At 42.1% G+C, this 17,258-nt stretch overlaps 2 protein-coding genes across 2 annotated transcripts; one reads left to right on the top strand and one right to left on the bottom strand.

Moving 5' to 3' along the window:
• The first annotated feature begins 1,145 nt into the window (after positions 1-1,145).
• Positions 1,146-8,935, top strand: pmela (premelanosome protein a). Its single transcript, XM_024427492.2, has 12 exons — positions 1,146-1,283; positions 3,793-3,888; positions 3,987-4,133; positions 4,275-4,421; positions 4,671-4,832; positions 4,982-5,287; positions 5,420-6,307; positions 6,411-6,590; positions 6,689-6,791; positions 6,918-7,123; positions 7,242-7,332; positions 7,585-8,935. The coding sequence occupies exons 1-12, from the start codon at positions 1,226-1,228 to the stop codon at positions 7,736-7,738; spliced, it is 2,538 nt and encodes an 845-aa protein (XP_024283260.1). The 5' UTR covers positions 1,146-1,225; the 3' UTR covers positions 7,739-8,935.
• An 868-nt stretch (positions 8,936-9,803) lies between these two features.
• Positions 9,804-13,724, bottom strand: LOC112254709 (tubulin alpha chain). Its single transcript, XM_024427493.2, has 4 exons — positions 13,617-13,724; positions 11,196-11,418; positions 10,954-11,102; positions 9,804-10,856 (listed from the first exon to the last, which is right to left on the bottom strand). Exons 1-4 carry the CDS (start codon positions 13,617-13,619, stop codon positions 9,876-9,878), a joined length of 1,356 nt encoding a protein of 451 aa, XP_024283261.1. The 5' UTR covers positions 13,620-13,724; the 3' UTR covers positions 9,804-9,875.
• Between the last annotated feature and the right edge of the window lie 3,534 nt (positions 13,725-17,258).

Genomic DNA, 17,258 nt, shown 5'->3' with positions numbered 1-17,258 from the left:
ACGGTCAGATAAGTAACGGTCAGATAAGTAACGGTCAGATAAGTAACGGTCAGATAAGTAACGGTCAGATAAGTAACGGTCAGATAAGTAACGGTCAGATAAGTAACATAAGAGTACAGAGGAAAAGTCTGTTGTTCCTTCATGGTCCTTTTTTTGTTCTCTTCTCCTGGTTACATGGCCAGTGGCCCAGCTTTTGACAGTTCCTATTGGGTATAAGGAACACCAATCCACCTCCAACAATTGTATTATGCTTAACAATACCTAACTATGACCTCATATCAAGGACACTACAGAATGGGTTACGTCCTAAAGAGTACACTCTTTCACTACTCGACAGAAATGTAAAAACATTGGATTGGTGTAGGAATGGGCTAGATAGTTTCAATATACAAGTTATTTCCTTTCAAATCCATGAAGGAATGTGAACCAAGTGTACACTTCGGGAGAAAGGAGAGATTATTGGGACACACAAATTCATTCAATTTCCTAAAGAGAGACCTTTGACCTTTGCAAACTCCATATGCTAGGACAACATCAGCAAAAAAACAGCCAGTCTGCTCAGTGCTCACAGGCTGTAGCAGAAAAGGATGTTCCAGCACTCAGGTAACGTGTGCCATAGGCCCCTCAGTTGCTGTGTATCCTCAGACAACACTCCAACACACTCATCATCCTTACTTTGTGAGCTATTGATTTTTTTTACACCACAACCACTAGGCCACTAATTCCAGAAGGTTCCCACTATCTGATGAAAATGGGAAACCTAAAGTTCTGTACTTGTTAGAGAAAATAATTTTTCCAAAATCTGATAATTTCTTCAGTTCTTCAAAATAAATGAAAGTGCGTCGTCAGTGGGAAGATGGCATTACTGATGATATTTTTAAATGCTTGTGGAAATATGTTTTCTGGATGGATGGTATCACTAAATTAAGGTTAATCCCTTTAGCTACTGTAACTATCCAGTTAAACATGTGAAAACATAATAGCATTGCTAACAAAGTGTGTGTCTGTCTATTCATGCAGTTGATTAGAGTGGGAGGGGCTGGTTTGAAGACTTCCTATGATGTCAGAGGTGAGAGGCAAGTTTATGGTAATTTATGGTCCAAGACTCTTTTATAGGGAATCGGACATCCTACCACAAATCTCTCCGGGTGGTGTGTTGTTGGGTTTTTAAGACTAGGACGAAGGTTAGGAACTGGGCAAAGAAGGACACACACAACCACGCACAATGAAGACTGTACTGATAGTACTAGTGTTGGCTCTCTTGTCAGCAGCTTTAGGAGCAAGTGAGTATATGGATTATTTTCTGCATGAAAATATCTACTTGATAAAACACAGGTTTCTTCATCCCATCTTTCTTGAATTATGTGCAGTGTTGGAGGAGAGATGGGGCTGAGGTGGGACAGATTGAAATAATGGAAGAGATTATCATTGAGCCTTGCTAAGTACTCACTGAGTAATTAGAAATAATTTAGAATGTCCACAGCTTTCCAGCTGCGTGTGAAATGACATTTGTGCTAACAATCCCCTTTAGTAGTGACATGTTTGTGTTGTTCTATATTTCCCCAAATATAAACTAATTGCATTTTTTGTATTCCATAAACTCGTACATTTGACTAATCAATACGTACAATATAACTTGTCTGATGATCCGTCAATCATCATGTTATTAATAAGAAACAATAATTAATTGTATAGTTGTTTAAACACTAATGGAACTTGGACAGGCTCAACTAACGTAATTATTCAGTAATAGTGAATAACAGTGGTCTCTCTCATATCGTTCAATTCTGTAATATCTTCAACTTAGTTTGAATGGTTTCTTTTATTCTCAGGGTCTGTGTAGAAACCTGAGCTCTAAAGCCGGAATTTTGGAACACTGTAGGATTAATAATAATCTATGCATTACTCCTCTATACACTGCATATATACTCTACAAATATCTGCATATAGTAAAGCGTTTCAATACCTGGTGAATATACAGGACTACCAGTGTCTGAAATTACAACATTTTCAAAGAGTATACCAGTACAATCTTCTACGTAATAACATCATTTGTGCAAAGAATTCCATAATGAAGATCCTGAGTAAATGCACACTAAGTTTTGACATGAGCTCATCATACAGTTCATTTTGGTATCACATATTACCAACAATTTGGTAGAACATTTGGTAATAATCATTCATCTCACCCCAGCAAGATTTCAAACACGGTGTTATATACAGTAAAATAGCATGTCCAAAAACGACTGACATAGTGTGACACAGATTACATGCTCGCAGTCAAGGATAGCGCAATCACATGCCAAGTTGTCTGCACTCCAAGCCCTAAAACTCTAATGTGTATCCTGGAGTTTCAAAAGGGGACACTTTATCTCAGCTCTCAACAATAAAATAGATTAACTATATTTTCCCCAGAGGGAACATCAATACTAATGTTCGAATTTCATTATCAATCATGCAGTTCAAAGTGTATTATTTTTTATCTAAGTTTATCTAGCAATGTGTTGCATCTGATGGATATCAAACCAAATCACAAACTGTAATTAACTTGGTAGGAGATATTGGTGTTTTCATCAGAAATCAGTTTGAAGTGTGACGATCTGATTAATGACTGCACACGATAATGGTATTATGGCTTGTCATTATGAATTAGAGCTTTTGGAATTTGCATTCCTGAGGTTGTTGAAGCTGAGTGTGACTGAACAGTATCATATGGGGAATACAAGGGGCTCACAATAACGGAAGATAATGTAGGTGTTGAGGTTTCCTAAATTCGTAACAAACTCGTGCACGCACGCACGCATGCGCGCGCGCACACACACACACACACACACACACACACACACACACACACACACACACACACACAGGAACAACAGTAGGAGAATAAGGCCGCCCTGATGTCTGAGCTCCACAGAGGCTCCCCTCATTTCAGCAGTTGGGATTACAGCTGCCTGCGCTCAGCTGACAGTCACATGAAAGGGATTGAGGGGGATTGCAGGGTCCGTGTGACTCACACCACCTGGAACCCCCACCTCGCCCCCCTTCCATAACCATCAAAGAAATACCTGAACTACTCACCACCGCTATCTACATGTCAAACTATTATTTTTGTCCTTCTTTCAGTAAAATGTTGGTAAATGTCTTTGTACACACCCCATCATACGCCCATATCCCAAACTGTAGTGTTATGATAATAACTTTTCCTCTACCCAGGGTAGGCAACAGGGCAGAGAACACTTCCCCGTATAATCATGTGGTCATAAAATAGAATAGCCACGGCTGTATTTTAGTAAGGAAGGGTCAGATACTGTAGATTTGGAGAACAGTAGAAATTGTCAACATTTTCAATAAGCATTTGTGTCGGTCTGAGTAGTAGATCTTCGCATGACATTCACCAAAAGACATTATAAAAATAAATGTTTTTTAATTAGCCTGGTAGGTAATGAGTTCTGGGTGCCAGGATCCTGATCCTGACCAATATCTAGACAAAGTCCTCCTAAAAGAGCATTTTCAACCTCAGATTTACATCTAGATTTAGTAGTGCAGTGGTCAACTGGTCTTACAAACAGATTTTCCGTTAGCGTTTTTGCTGATTCCTATTGGCAATACCTCATAATACCTACTGGAGATGCTAAATAACTGATAAAATCTCAATAATATGATTCATATGAATGGATAACATCTCATGTAGTAGTAGAAGTTCACTATGTCAAAGTCTGATCAACAAAAACAATTAGGAGAACGAGAGGAAAATTACCCTAAAACTAAAAACCCTTTTCTTTTTTTCAGAGCCTAAAACACGCTTTACACGCTACCGCTCATGGAACTCAGGAATATATCCAGTGTGGAAAGATGGGGACTCCCGATACAGAGACTGTTGGACTGGTGGGTTCTCACTTTATTGCACTTTTTTATAGATCAATCACTTAATATAGAAACATTAACCACTTTCTATTGATGTATTCATCACGTTCTGTCACCAGGTGGAGAAGTTACATTCGATGTGAAAAATGATGCACCCACCCTGACTGGTGCAAAGGCAACCTTTAACATCAACCTTCGCTTCCCATCAAACCAGACAGTGCTTCCTGATGGACAGGTGGTGTGGGCGCGTAACTGCACTGTCAATGGTGAGCTCTTCTTCCAAATTCAACCACTATACCATACCCCACTGACCCCACAGTTTTGTTGTTGGTCCTATAGGCCTACAGTCTTTTTCTGGTGTCCCTAACCTTTTATGTTGAACTGGGTGCGGTGTGCCTCTGCTACAGGAACACAGTACCGCCAAGGCCAGGCTGTGTATCCCGACCAGGTCTCTGGTCCTTCAGGAGAGTACAGCGGAGTCTTCCCTGATGGCACCCCCTTCACTGGGACCGCAGACAGGAAACCACACTATGTGTTTGTGTGGAAGACATGGGGTAAGGACAGCTCTTTCATTTACAGACATTCATGTGAGAAAATGCTAACACAATAACACAATGATTTCTGGTATTTACAGAGCTGTGCACAGTGTGCACTGTGAAATCATTCCTTTCATAAGAGGGTTGAAAGGACTAATGAAGCAGCTAATGTTCTTGGGAGTTTTGTCAACACAAGATTTGATCATCAGTCCGTTCATTTTTATAAGCGCTGCTAATTTTTCTAACTACTGCTGCTTTGTATCCCAGGACGTTACTGGCAGGTGGCGGATGGGACCTCCTCCTCTCTCACCATCGGCACAGACAATGTGCCCCTAGGCTCTTACAACATGGAAGTAGTCATCTACCACTGCCGTGGCAAGGACAAGTTCATCCCTCTGGGCTATGCCTCCACAACCTTCTCCATCACAGGTGGGCAGCTGGAACCACAAAATCTTATTTAAACCAAAATTCAATGAACCCTAATTTGACTTCAATTGATCATTTGAAATAATTTGAATTGACTCTCACAAACCTTCACAGCATTGATGTCACAACGCCTTTGCTTTGTGCCTCCCCAGACCAGATCCCCTTCGCAGTGTCACTGACTCAAATTAACGATGTGAACGAGGCTGACCAGAGCTTCATCCAGAATCGGGCCATTGCCTTTAGCATCAACCTCCACGACCCCAGCCAGTACCTCAGCGCCTCAGACGTCACTTTTAACTGGGACTTTGGTGACAACAGTGGCACCCTCATCTCCAGGGAGCACCAAGTCACACATACATACCTCAACACCGGCACATACAGGCCTCAGGTGGTCCTGATGGCAAGCATCCCCAACGGCTGTGACACACCTGCAGACCCCACCGCTGCCAGCCCCACTGGTGAGAGACATCGATTTTCTATTTTACAGCGAATCCATTTATTGGGTCCAATCTTCCCTTTACAAAAGTCAATGCTTATTCAGTGTATATAACAGTCATAACTGTTGCCTTTCTTCTTGTGTTTTCAACCAGTGATGCCTATGGATCCCTCCGGTGCTCCTGCCGTTGTTATGGTGGTCTCTACCCCAAGGGCAGCTCCAGCTGACATCGCCCTGGATGTGCCTGCCTCTGAAGTTGCCCCTGCTGAGGCTGCCGACACAGCTGCAGCTGACGCTGATGCCACAGACACAGATGCAACTGCAGCCGAAAACCCAGCCATAGCTGAAAGCACAGACTCAGCCGCAGCCGGAACTGCAGTCGAAGCCGGTGCCACAGCTGAAGCAGCACCCACAGCTGACGACGCAGCCGCAGAGGGAGTCGAGGTGGTTGCCTCAGCAGCAGATGCTCCAGCCGTCATCCCAGCAACAGAGGACCCTGCCTCTGTCCCTGCAGTAGAAGCCGATGCCACAGCAGAAGACACGGCTGCTGCAGCCATTGAGGTCCCTGCCCCTGTGCCAGCTGTGGAGGGAGCCACAGCTGCCTCCGTCACCCCAGCAACTGAAGAGGCAGCTGCTGTTGATACTGATGCAGCTGCCGAAACAGCAGTGGTAGATGCGACGGCTGCAGATGTGCCCGCCATCAACGCTGCTGCTTCAGTTGCTCCAGTTGCAGAGGCAGAAGAGGCCACAGTGGACCTGACGGCCACAGTCCTCCCAGAGGTCCCAGCTGTAGCCACCGTTACACCCGTGGAGGAGGCAACCGTAGTTGCCGATGCTGAGGTGGTGGCTGAGGTTGCGGCTGCAACAGAGGTGGCCCAGGTCGAGACGGTGGCCCCTGCTGCTAATGTCATTGTTCTTGCCGCCACGGAGGCTGCAGCTGTGGTGGAGGTGGTGCCAGCTGAACTTGCTCTTGAGGCCGAGGCAGAGCTAGAGGCAGAGGTCGTAGAGACAGTGAATGAGGTTGCAGCTGATGCCACTGCAGGTAATCAGTTACTTAGTTACTTAGTCATTCTGTATAGAAACAAAAACATGATTTTAGCCATTTCATAATATTATTAACATACTGTATTTTTGTTCCTCTTCAGCGCCAGCAGCAGTGACTGCTCCAGTGGAGAGTGAGGTAGCAGCAGAGGCTGAGATAGAGGCAGGCACAGAGACACAGGTGGCACTTGTTGTGGCTAAAAGACAGGCTCCTGAACTTACAGAGGCTGACAACTGTATGATATACCGCTACGGCTCCTTCTCGACCGCTGTGGACGTTGTCCGTAAGTCCACATATGTCCAGATACTGTAGTCACAATTGAGATGTAAAATGCAGGTGATGGTTGCTAATAATGATCTCTCAATCGATCTCATTTCTCAGAGGGTATTGAGAGTGTGGAGATCACCCAGGTGGCCAACGTGGTGTCTCTGGCCACTGAGGTTGTGCAGAATGCTGTGGACCTGACCATCACCTGCCAGGGGAGGTGAGTAGCCAACTAGCAGTGGAAACAGGACCCAAGGGACCGTGCACATTCCTATTGAAATGAGTATTTTGAACATTGCCATCACCTGCACTTTATATCTCCACCTTCTCTTTACATATTACATAGCCTGCCCAATGAAGTGTGCACCATCATCTCGGACGAAGACTGCATCACGCCTGTGGAGACCATCTGTAGCAACGTGACACCCTCCCCAGATTGTCAGATGATCCTTCGCCAGTTCTTCAACGACTCTGGAGTGTTCTGCATCAACGTGTCCCTGACCAATGATGTTAGTCTGGCTGTGGCCAGTGCTAAAGTTAGTGTGACTGTGGGTGAGTGAAATTAACGAACATGTACATAAAACTTCATGAACTGTAAAATCCTTTCCTTTTGACATTTCACTGATCGTGGAGTGTACCATACCTTCCTCGAAATGTGTTGTGGTTGCAGGCTCCAACTCCTCCTCAGCAGGCACTGTGGCCGCAGTTCTGGGTGTCATGGTCCTTGTCTGTGTTGCTGGTGCCATTGCTTTGACCTACAAGTGAGTGAAAGACAGTTCTAACCACCGTAAAAGTCAACAAAGTCACACACTTCCTGGTTCCAAATTGATAATTGATTTTTGATCCATAAAAACTAGTGGTCCACTGAAGATAATTCCACATTATATCCCATACCATTTCTATCTAAATAAATTATTCATTTTGAAATATTATGTGCGGTTTTATACAATATAATGCACATCGTATTTTTTAACTGTAGCATGAATGCCAGCTAACTTGTGTTTTTCAACCAGGCGGTTTAACCAATACCGTCCACTGAGGGAGGACTCAACTGGCGGCAGCATGGGAAGCTCTGGAAACACGTCTGTGCCGATGCTGCTGTGGAACCTTCTGAGCCGACAGTCACCAGGAGAAAGAAGCCCACTGCTTCAGGGAAGGGTGGTGTGAAAACTCATAACCATCTGCACTGATAAAGCACACACTCATGCATGCATGTTAACACTTAAATATCACTCAGACACACATATCCACTCAGTAACTCTGAAATACGCATATACATGTTAACACATTGCAGACTCAGACACACACAGCCACCCTAATGCAGAGACAAAATGCAACAAGAACAAGCAGTTGTATTCTGTATTGTTACACTGAAAGCAACTTTAATAAAAAACTATAATGTATTAGAAATGTATACATTTTCAACACAGAACAAAAAAGAAACCCCAAAAGCCAAAATAATGTGTTTGTTTCTGCCGTTGCATCACTTGTGACAAAATATTATATTTATTTTGACCCACATACTTTTTTATTTAAGAAAAGAAAAACTGATGAACGTTTACAAAAATGTAGCAATTTATGCTGTGCTTTTTCTGTTATTACTCACTCTTCCTTAGAATGTAATCATAATGACTGCCTCTTGTAACCTTCCAACACATTCATTTTCTTTGTTAACTGGTCTAATTTGAATTTCCCCAAAAATTACAGCACTGTGATATAACATATATAATGTCACCCCAAAAATAAGCATTAAAATGTAAATTATGTAAGAATCTTCAACCACCGGTATACCTTCACATTTTCCTAGTCCTATCTAAGCTTGCATTCTTGCTTTTGTCCTCCATGCCCTTACTAAACTAGCACTGATTTTCCTGTCCAAAGATCAAGAAATGTAAGCGCGTTGAGTGGTTTATTATTGATGTGAGTCTTGATGTCTATTCAGAATTGAACTGTTTTGGGTGTTATTGTTACATTGCCACCAATAAAGAGGAGGAACCCATTCCTGAAGCAGAACAGAGGTTTGGCCACAGGGTGGCATAGTAAAAGTACTGTAGCATTGAAAGGAATTGAGTGAAGTCTAAGGAAAATAGAGGTATTGAAGGAAAGTCCATGCAAATTATAGAGCTCTAATTGTCACCACAATCAATACTAAAGCTGTCGCTTCTTATTGTAAACCAGTTGATGTCAGAAGTAAGATATGATTTACATGATTAAATCTAAAGAATAAGCTATTGCTTTTACGTTATGTATTTCAGATAAAAAATGATATAAAAAGAACCATGGGGAAAATGCAATGATGTGTCGGTTTGAGATAAATAAAAAGAAAGGCACAACTCTATTCCATTAAAATGTTCATTTAATTTACTTTTGATTCTGTTGACATTGCTCAACATTTCTGTTGACATTTTCTGTAGAACTATGTAACAATATGTATGTATGTACATGGTTATTCCTCTGCAATAATAATAATCATAATTTATTATTGGGAAATACTGTGATAAGTCCTGGTGAGTAGCTGATGAAGATCCATTGAATTTAGTTGAAAATGTAAAAAAAATAATGTAAGTAATGTATTATATATCAAAGTCAGAAGAGGACAGAAAGTTGCAGTGTAAAACTGTAAAAAGTAAAACCATTGCAACACCATAACATTCCCTGAACACAACTACAGCATATTTCCTTAACCATTTTCGGTGCCAACGAACATCATGGCATTTACATTTTAGTCATTTAGCAGACCCTCTTTTCCAGAGCAATTAGGGTTAAGCGCCTTGCTCAAGGGCTCATTGACACATTTTCTTTCACCTGGTTGCTCTTAATCGCTAGGCTACCTGCCGCCCTATCATTGATGTGTGACAGTGCTTGCTAGCAATTTCCAACACTAATAAGGAAAGTTGAGCCATATTAACTTGTAACCAGTGATAAACTTGCTTGTGATTTGACTAGGGCGGCAGAGTAGCCTAGTGGTTAGTAACCGAAAGGTTGCAAGTTCGAATCCCTGACCAGGTACAAATCTGTCGTTCTGCACCTGAACAAGGCAATTAACCCACTGTTCCTTTTATTTTTTTATTTCACCTTTATTTAACCAGGTAGGCTAGTTGAGAACAAGTTCTCATTTGCAACTGCGACCTGGCCAAGATAAAGCATAGCAGTGTGAACAGACAACACAGAGTTACACATGGAGTAAACAATTAACAAGTCAATAACACAGTAGAAAAAAGGCCGTCATTGTAAATAAGAATTTGTTCTTAACTGACTTGCCTAGTTAAATAAAGGTAAAATAAAAAGGGTGAATCAATTCACTTTAATACTCCTCTCCCTCCTCCTCTCCCTCTCCCTCAATGGAATCGACACCCACCTCTTCATAATCTTTCTCCAGGGCAGCCATGTCCTCCCTGGCCTCAGAGAACTCTCCCTCCTCCATACCCTCACCTACATACCAGTGCACAAAAGCACGCTTGGCGTACATCAGGTCAAACTTGTGGTCAAGACGGGCCCAGGCCTCTGCCACTGCAGTGGTGTTGCTAAGCATGCACACTGCCCTCTGGACCTTGGCCAGATCTCCACCAGGTACCACAGTTGGTGGCTGGTAGTTGATACCAACCTTGAAACCAGTTGGGCACCAGTCTACAAACTGGATGGAGCGTTTTGTTTTGATGGTGGCAATGGCAGCATTGACATCTTTGGGCACAACGTCGCCACGGTACAGCAGACAGCAGGCCATGTACTTGCCGTGACGTGGGTCACATTTCACCATCTGATTTGCTGGCTCAAAGCAAGCATTTGTGATCTCAGACACTGAGAGCTGCTCATGGTAAGCCTTCTCTGCCGAGATCACTGGGGCATAGGTGGCCAGCGGGAAGTGGATACGGGGGTAGGGCACCAAGTTGGTCTGGAACTCTGTCAGATCAACATTGAGGGCACCATCGAATCGGAGGGATGCAGTGATGGAGGACACAATCTGACTGATCAACCTGTTAAGATTAGTGTAGGAGGGACGCTCGATATCAAGGTTCCTACGGCAGATGTCATAGATGGCCTCATTGTCTACCATGAAAGCACAATCAGAGTGCTCCAGGGTGGTGTGGGTGGTCAGGATGGCGTTGTAGGGCTCAACAACGGCTGTGGACACCTGGGGAGCTGGGTAGATGGAGAACTCAAGTTTGGACTTCTTGCCGTAGTCAACAGACAAGCGCTCCATCAACAGGGAGGTGAAACCAGAACCGGTGCCACCTCCGAAGCTGTGGAAGACCAGGAAGCCCTGGAGGCCAGTGCACTGGTCAGCCTGGAGAGAGAGGGAGGAGAGATGTTTCAGATCCTTATGGTTGGATAAAGATAGAGAATGTACAGAGATGCAGAGTGTATGTTAATAAGAGTGTCACCAGTTTGCGGGTCCTGTCCAGAACAAAGTCAATAATCTCTTTGCCGATGGTGTAATGCCCACGGGCGTAGTTGTTGGCTGCATCCTCCTTCCCAGTGATCAGCTGCTCAGGGTGGAAGAGCTGGCGGTAAGTTCCTGTGCGCACCTCATCTGGAGAAATAAATAGTTGTTAGCTTTTCCCAAGACTAAGGAGATAGACCAATGTTAACAGAATGTCATTGTTTCAAGACAAAGTGATCTTACCGATGACAGTGGGTTCCAGATCTACAAACACAGCCCTGGGGACGTGCTTGCCAGCTCCAGTCTCACTGAAGAAAGTGTTGAAGGAGTCGTCTCCTCCTCCAATGGTCTTGTCACTGGGCATCTGACCGTCCGGCTGGATCCCGTGCTCCAGACAGTAGAGCTCCCAGCAGGCATTGCCAATCTGGACACCAGCCTGACCCACGTGGATGGAGATACACTCACGCTAGAGAAAGAGGAGAGAGAGCAATTGAATTGGATCCCACTGCACACAATCAAGGTAAATGTTAATGATGTCACCAAAGCGTTCTCATGTGTATTTATAGCATCAAAATAGTATCCACTCTCCAAAATGTCTAATCCAATGCAAATTAGATTCTTGCACTCTTTTCATTTAGTATATTACTAATTTATTAGGATCCCCATTAGCTTTTGCTAAAGCGGAAGCTACTCTTCCTGAAGGGTGAACTGAAATTCAGTAAGGTTGCATTTTTACGCACTGCAGCTATTCCACACAATCATCCCCACTGTTCTGAGAGCATAAATGGCATTCAGAAAGTGGGAAAAATGGGAATTGTGCCATTTAAAGGTACTGCCCTGAGACTGAAGTCTGCAGGAGAGGGAGGATCAAAAGCTGCAGTATGGGCTGAACCATGATGAATCACGCAACCATCCCCCCTCCTCCCTCACACTCCTCCCCTTCCCCTCCTCCCTCCAGCTACACCCTACTGTTCCCAAGGGATTTTCTTGCATATCTCCGTTGCTAAGCTACTGGGCACTGACAGGAAACCGTTTGTGGTTTTGCAAAGGGGTGGTGGTTTGTGCACTTTCCATAAAAAAATTATGATTTAGATTTGTCTATAATGTTCATACACCTAGGGACACTCAACAGCTATGGCGCTCTATAATATCTATAGGTCATTGTACAGAACTACCTGCAGATATTTTCACCAATCCGTAGGCTATTTGATTTTGCTCTAGGGCAAATCACTCACATCTCATGTTGCAAAATGGAATACACTACAGTTTCTACAGTGCATAGATTTAACAGTAATGCCATTATAGAAATAGTAGCCTTTTATGTGCAGGGAGTACAATTCAACCGGCGACTGTTATATCAAATTTGCTTCTCTCTGGTTGGAAAGAAGCTGCCTGGAGAGCTAATCTAAACATGAACATGGAAAGACCAGGGTGCAGCGGGCTACAATGGCCTATACACAAATCCATGCGAAAAAGACCACCTCAGAGAAAGATCTTAACCCTTAGCCCTCCCCCTGTCAGGTGTCATTCTGGAGACCATATGCACCAGCAGAAATTAAGGATGAAAAAGCTCCCCACCAGCCCCCATTGATTAACTAATAAGGTCCACCTAAGTCTGTTATTTTCCTATATAGGCTACTTCCCTCCGAAAATAAAGAGTTAGATAATTTTAAATGGCCATTGGAACGTCAATATTGATTAAACTGTTCCACAGTAACTGTAATAGTTTGGTAACGTTGGTTTGTTTCTAGAACTGTTCGGTATATTTGATCAATGTGATCCCTTTTCTGCCTATTTCATTCTCATTGCCTTGTATCGCTTTAAGGCTAATGTATGCGCACCATTGGAAATTTGAGGGAGGCCAACAGAATGTGTAAACATCCACCGGTGCCTTCTAGTCAAAATCAAATTAACGCATCAAATTTACATAGAGTAGTTTATAGCACACCGCATATTATAGACTATAGCCTAACATTGATGGCTATAGTACTAGATATTAAACTACCAGAATGTGTCAAAATGCTAACTATCAGAATAAATCTCTTCTCAACGTAATAGTCTACATTTCAAGGTGGGCGCGCCTCACACGATCATGAAAATGCAGTCTATCAAGGCGACAAAGGTTTGGTTGATGAGATCTGGAATGTTGTTTTATCCCCGGTTCGTTAAAGTCAAACTTGAACTTAGTAGTATTTTATAATAGCAAATTATATTCAAATTACAATTAAGGCTAAGATAATTCGTCTGTATCGTCCTCGGTCCGTAGCCCGCCAAAGGTAACTGGAATCAATTCACGTCAATCACCCGAGCTTTCTTTTTCGCAAAGCACAATGTAACGTATTTTTCAATTGAATCGACATGAGCATCTTCACTACATGAATTTGTAATAAACATACAATTGAAAATAAGGTTCTATAGGCAATAGTGTGTTTCTTCGACAGTTTGAAGCATATCCTATCATATTATGGTGGTCAAATACATCAGTGACCACTTATTTCAGCCACAATATGAATGTAGCCATATACTCTATGAAACAAAATGTTAGGCAATGTAACGAGATTGATGGAGTGGATGAGTAGCTAGCACCACCATGAGTAAAATGAGAGATGAACACACAACATAAATAAATAAACAGACAACTTTCTAAATGTAAACTGTACTCACCATTTTTTAATGATAGATATGAGTTTTAGAGAAAAATAAAAAAAAGTTTAAATAATTTTCTATTTGGTTGAGAGAGAAGTTACTTTATCCGACAGTAAAGAGTCGATGTAGTAACTGATCTTAAACACTGTGGCGCGCTAGTATTTGTAGAATCGCAAGGGGGCTGAGCCAGCAGCATTAATAAATTAGGAAGAGGAGAGGATCTCGACAGCGTGCATGGTGAGAGAGATGCAAGCAGCAGACAGCCTTGTGAAAACAGTGCATTGGTCCTGTTTGTTGTTTTCACAAGATTTTGCCACATCATTTATTGCAGTGAAAGGAGTACCATTTGGAGTATGGTCAGCATATACAGTACCTTCAGAAACTATTCACCGGTTTTTACTTTTTCCACAGTTTGTTGTGTTACAGCCTTAATTTAAAATTGATTAAATTGAGATGTGTTGGTCACTGGCCAACACACCACCTAATGTCAAAGTGGAATTATGTTTTTGAAATTTTTACAAATTAATTTAAAAAATGTAAGCTAAAATGTCTTGAGTCAATAAGTATCCATCCCCTTTGTAATGACATGTCTAAATAAGTTGCATGGACTCACTCCCTCATCTCTATACAATTATCTGTAAGGTCCCTGAGTCGAGCAGTGAATTTCAAACACAGATTCAACCACAAAGACCAGGGAGGTTTTTCAATGCCTCACAAAGAAGGGCAACTATTGGTAGATGGGTAAAAATACATTGAATATCCATTTGAGTATGGTGAAATGATTAATTACACTTTGGTTGGTGTATCAATACACAGTCACTACAAAGATACAGGCATCCTTCCTAACTCAGTTACCAGAGTGGAAGGAGGCCTTTGGTGACTTTAAAACAGTTACAGAGTTTAACAGCTGTGAAAGAAGAAAACTGATAATGGATCAACAACATTGTAGTTACTCCTCAAGACTAACCCAATTGACAGAGTAAAAATAAGTAAGCCTGTACAGAATAAAAATATTCCAAAACATGCATCCTGTTAAAACATGCATCCTGTAAAAACATGCATCCTGTAAAATCCTAGAGGAAACCCTAGTTCAGTCTGCTTTCCAACAGACACTGGGTTACAAATTCACCTTTCAGCAGGACAATAACCTTAAACACAAGGCCAAATATACACTGGAGTTGCTTACGAAGAAGACAGTGAATGTTCCTGAGTGGCCAAGTTACAGTTTTGACTTAAATCTACTTGAAAATCTATGGCAATACCAGAAAATGGTTGTCTAGCAATGATCAACAACCAATTTGTCAAGAGCTTTGAGGAGCTTAATGGCAAATGTTGAACAATCAAGGTACCCAGAAAAACTCACAGCTGTAATCGCTACCAAAGGTGCTTCTACAAAGTATTGACTCAGGTGTGTGAACAAATGTATTGAACATGTATTTCATTTTCAATACATTTGCAAAAAATGATAAAAACATGTTTTCACTTTGTCATTACTGGGTATAGTTTGTAGATGGGTGAGGGGAATAAAGCAGTTACATCTATTTTGAATTAAGGCTGTAACCTAATGCTGAAAGAAAGAAATCATATTTCTCCACTCCTGTTCCCAATACAAAATAAACATTTGCTGTATAATTTTACTGCAAGAAATGCATAATACTGAGGGATTTATTATTATATAGTTATTATATTATGCTACACGTGAGAGGTTCTAGGCCTACTGTCTGTGTCCAGATTTCAGTTAATATTCCATTTAACCCATATGAACTTAAATTAGGAATATTCTGTTTATTCATGGATACAGGGATACTCTTGAGCGGGATATCAAAGGTGCATGTAAACAGCTTATCCCAAATAAGATTTTAAGCGGGATATGAGCTGCTATCCGGAATACTGTGTGTATGTAAACGTGGTCATTGACTAGGGTCTGGTTTCAATGATGGACTCTTTTGGCATAGAGGAACTACGTAACTGCCTATGTCGATAAGGGAAAATGTTTTATTCCGGTTACTCTTCCACCAAATCACGAGGCAGACATGTCAGAACCAATGTTGCTGGCAAAACCCTTGCAGAAGTTTTAATTAAGTTAGTTGGAAGCTACTTGCAAAATACCCTCATTAAAAATAAGCTTTATGGTCTCCATCTTCCTAGATACTATTTTGTATTTTATTCAAGCGAATAAAGTAGTGACGTAGGCAGTGATGTAGTTCTTCTATGCCAAAAGAGTCCATCATAGAAACCAGAGACTAGTCACTGTTGCCTGGGATCGGGTTTTCGAGACTAGCCTTTAAGCATCTTGCTGCAGAGTTAAGTAGGCTATATGGGTAAACGTAAATAACCAAGGGAAACCCAGCTTTTCTGGATCCCTGCTAAGCCATTAGAGAGCACCACATTCAACATTCAGGTTCTACTAGCAGATGTTACCAATTGCCCATTGTCTGCCACACACCCTGCAGAGCCTCACACAAAGCCATGCATAAACATCACTAGCCCACATTCACCATTATCACTCAGCTTGGTTTTTATATTGCCATGTGGATTGACTTCTGTCATATTTAGTGCCACCATAAATGCAGAGTTTCTCTTTGTTCAGCATTTATACACATACTAGGGCGGCACACAATTGGCCCAGTGTGGTCCGGGTTAGAGTTGTCACGGCCGGCAAATGACGTAGACCAAAGCGCAGCAAGGTGAGCGTACATATTCCTTTTTATTAGGATGATGCCGCCAAAAACAATAAACAATACAAAAACAACTGTGAAGCTTAAGGGCTATGTGCCACAAACAAAGTTAACTACCCACAAAGACAGGTGGGGAAAAAGTGCTGCCTAAGTATGGTTCCCAATCAGAGACAATGACAGACAGCTGTCCCTGATTGAGAACCATACAGGCCAAAACAAGGAAATACAAAACATAGAAAATAGAACATAGAATGCCCACCCCACATCACACCCTGACCTAACCAAATAGAGAAATAAAACGTCTCTCTAAGGTCAGGGCGTGACAAGACTTTGGCCGGGGTAGGCCGTCATTGTAAATAATATTTTTTTCTTAACTGGCTTGCCTAGTTAAATAAAGGTAAAAAAAACTGTTCCTGTCATATTCTCCCATAGATTATCATCAAAGCCTTGTGGTGGCAATAGATTAATTGTATAGGTCTCCTCATGTTTCAGGAGTAAAATATATATATATATTTTTCCCCCTCATAACAGCATACTTCCTGACGATAAATAAGATTGTCATGCACCTGCTAACATACACTAAGAGCAGTTAGGCTATTTATTTATTCATGCTCGACATCTTGATATTTTTTTTACAGGGTTTCATCTATGTTTTGGACAATCCTAAAGGGGAGGAAAGTGTAAGTGCTCCATCTGTCTGTAATTGCTGAGTTGGGATGGCATGCAAGTCAGGCAGATGGGCAGGGAGGGGCAGTCAGGACAATCTGATGCAGCTGTCTCTTTCAAACACAGCCCCCATCTCCTCCTTAATCCCTTTGCCCTCAGACCAATATTGTTGAAATGATGTGTGTGTGTGTGTGTGTGTGTGTGTGTGTGTGTGTGTGTGTGTGTGTGTGTGTGTGTGTGTGTGTGTGTGTGTGTGTGTGTGTGTGTGTGTGTGTGTGTGTGTGTGTGTGTGTGTGTGTCAATGGGTATTCCGGAC

The sequence above is a fragment of the Oncorhynchus tshawytscha genome, linkage group LG07 (assembly GCF_018296145.1).
Source record: "Oncorhynchus tshawytscha isolate Ot180627B linkage group LG07, Otsh_v2.0, whole genome shotgun sequence".
In the NCBI taxonomy this organism is placed as follows: domain Eukaryota; kingdom Metazoa; phylum Chordata; class Actinopteri; order Salmoniformes; family Salmonidae; genus Oncorhynchus; species Oncorhynchus tshawytscha.
This window is presented reverse-complemented; position numbering and strand designations above follow the sequence as displayed.

Excerpts from the sequence above, each read along its gene's own strand:
- pmela (XM_024427492.2), top strand. The coding sequence starts at position 1,226 with ATGAAGACTGTACTGATAGTACTAGTGTTGGCTCTCTTGTCAGCAGCT. Across the intron at positions 4,134-4,274 it reads GCGTAACTGCACTGTCAATG|GAACACAGTACCGCCAAGGC; the intron begins GTGAGCTCTTCT and ends CCTCTGCTACAG. Across the intron at positions 6,792-6,917 it reads ACCATCACCTGCCAGGGGAG|CCTGCCCAATGAAGTGTGCA; the intron begins GTGAGTAGCCAA and ends CATATTACATAG.
- LOC112254709 (XM_024427493.2), bottom strand. Across the intron at positions 11,103-11,195 it reads TCTGGAACCCACTGTCATCG|ATGAGGTGCGCACAGGAACT; the intron begins GTAAGATCACTT and ends TTATTTCTCCAG. Across the intron at positions 10,857-10,953 it reads TGGACAGGACCCGCAAACTG|GCTGACCAGTGCACTGGCCT; the intron begins GTGACACTCTTA and ends CTCTCTCTCCAG.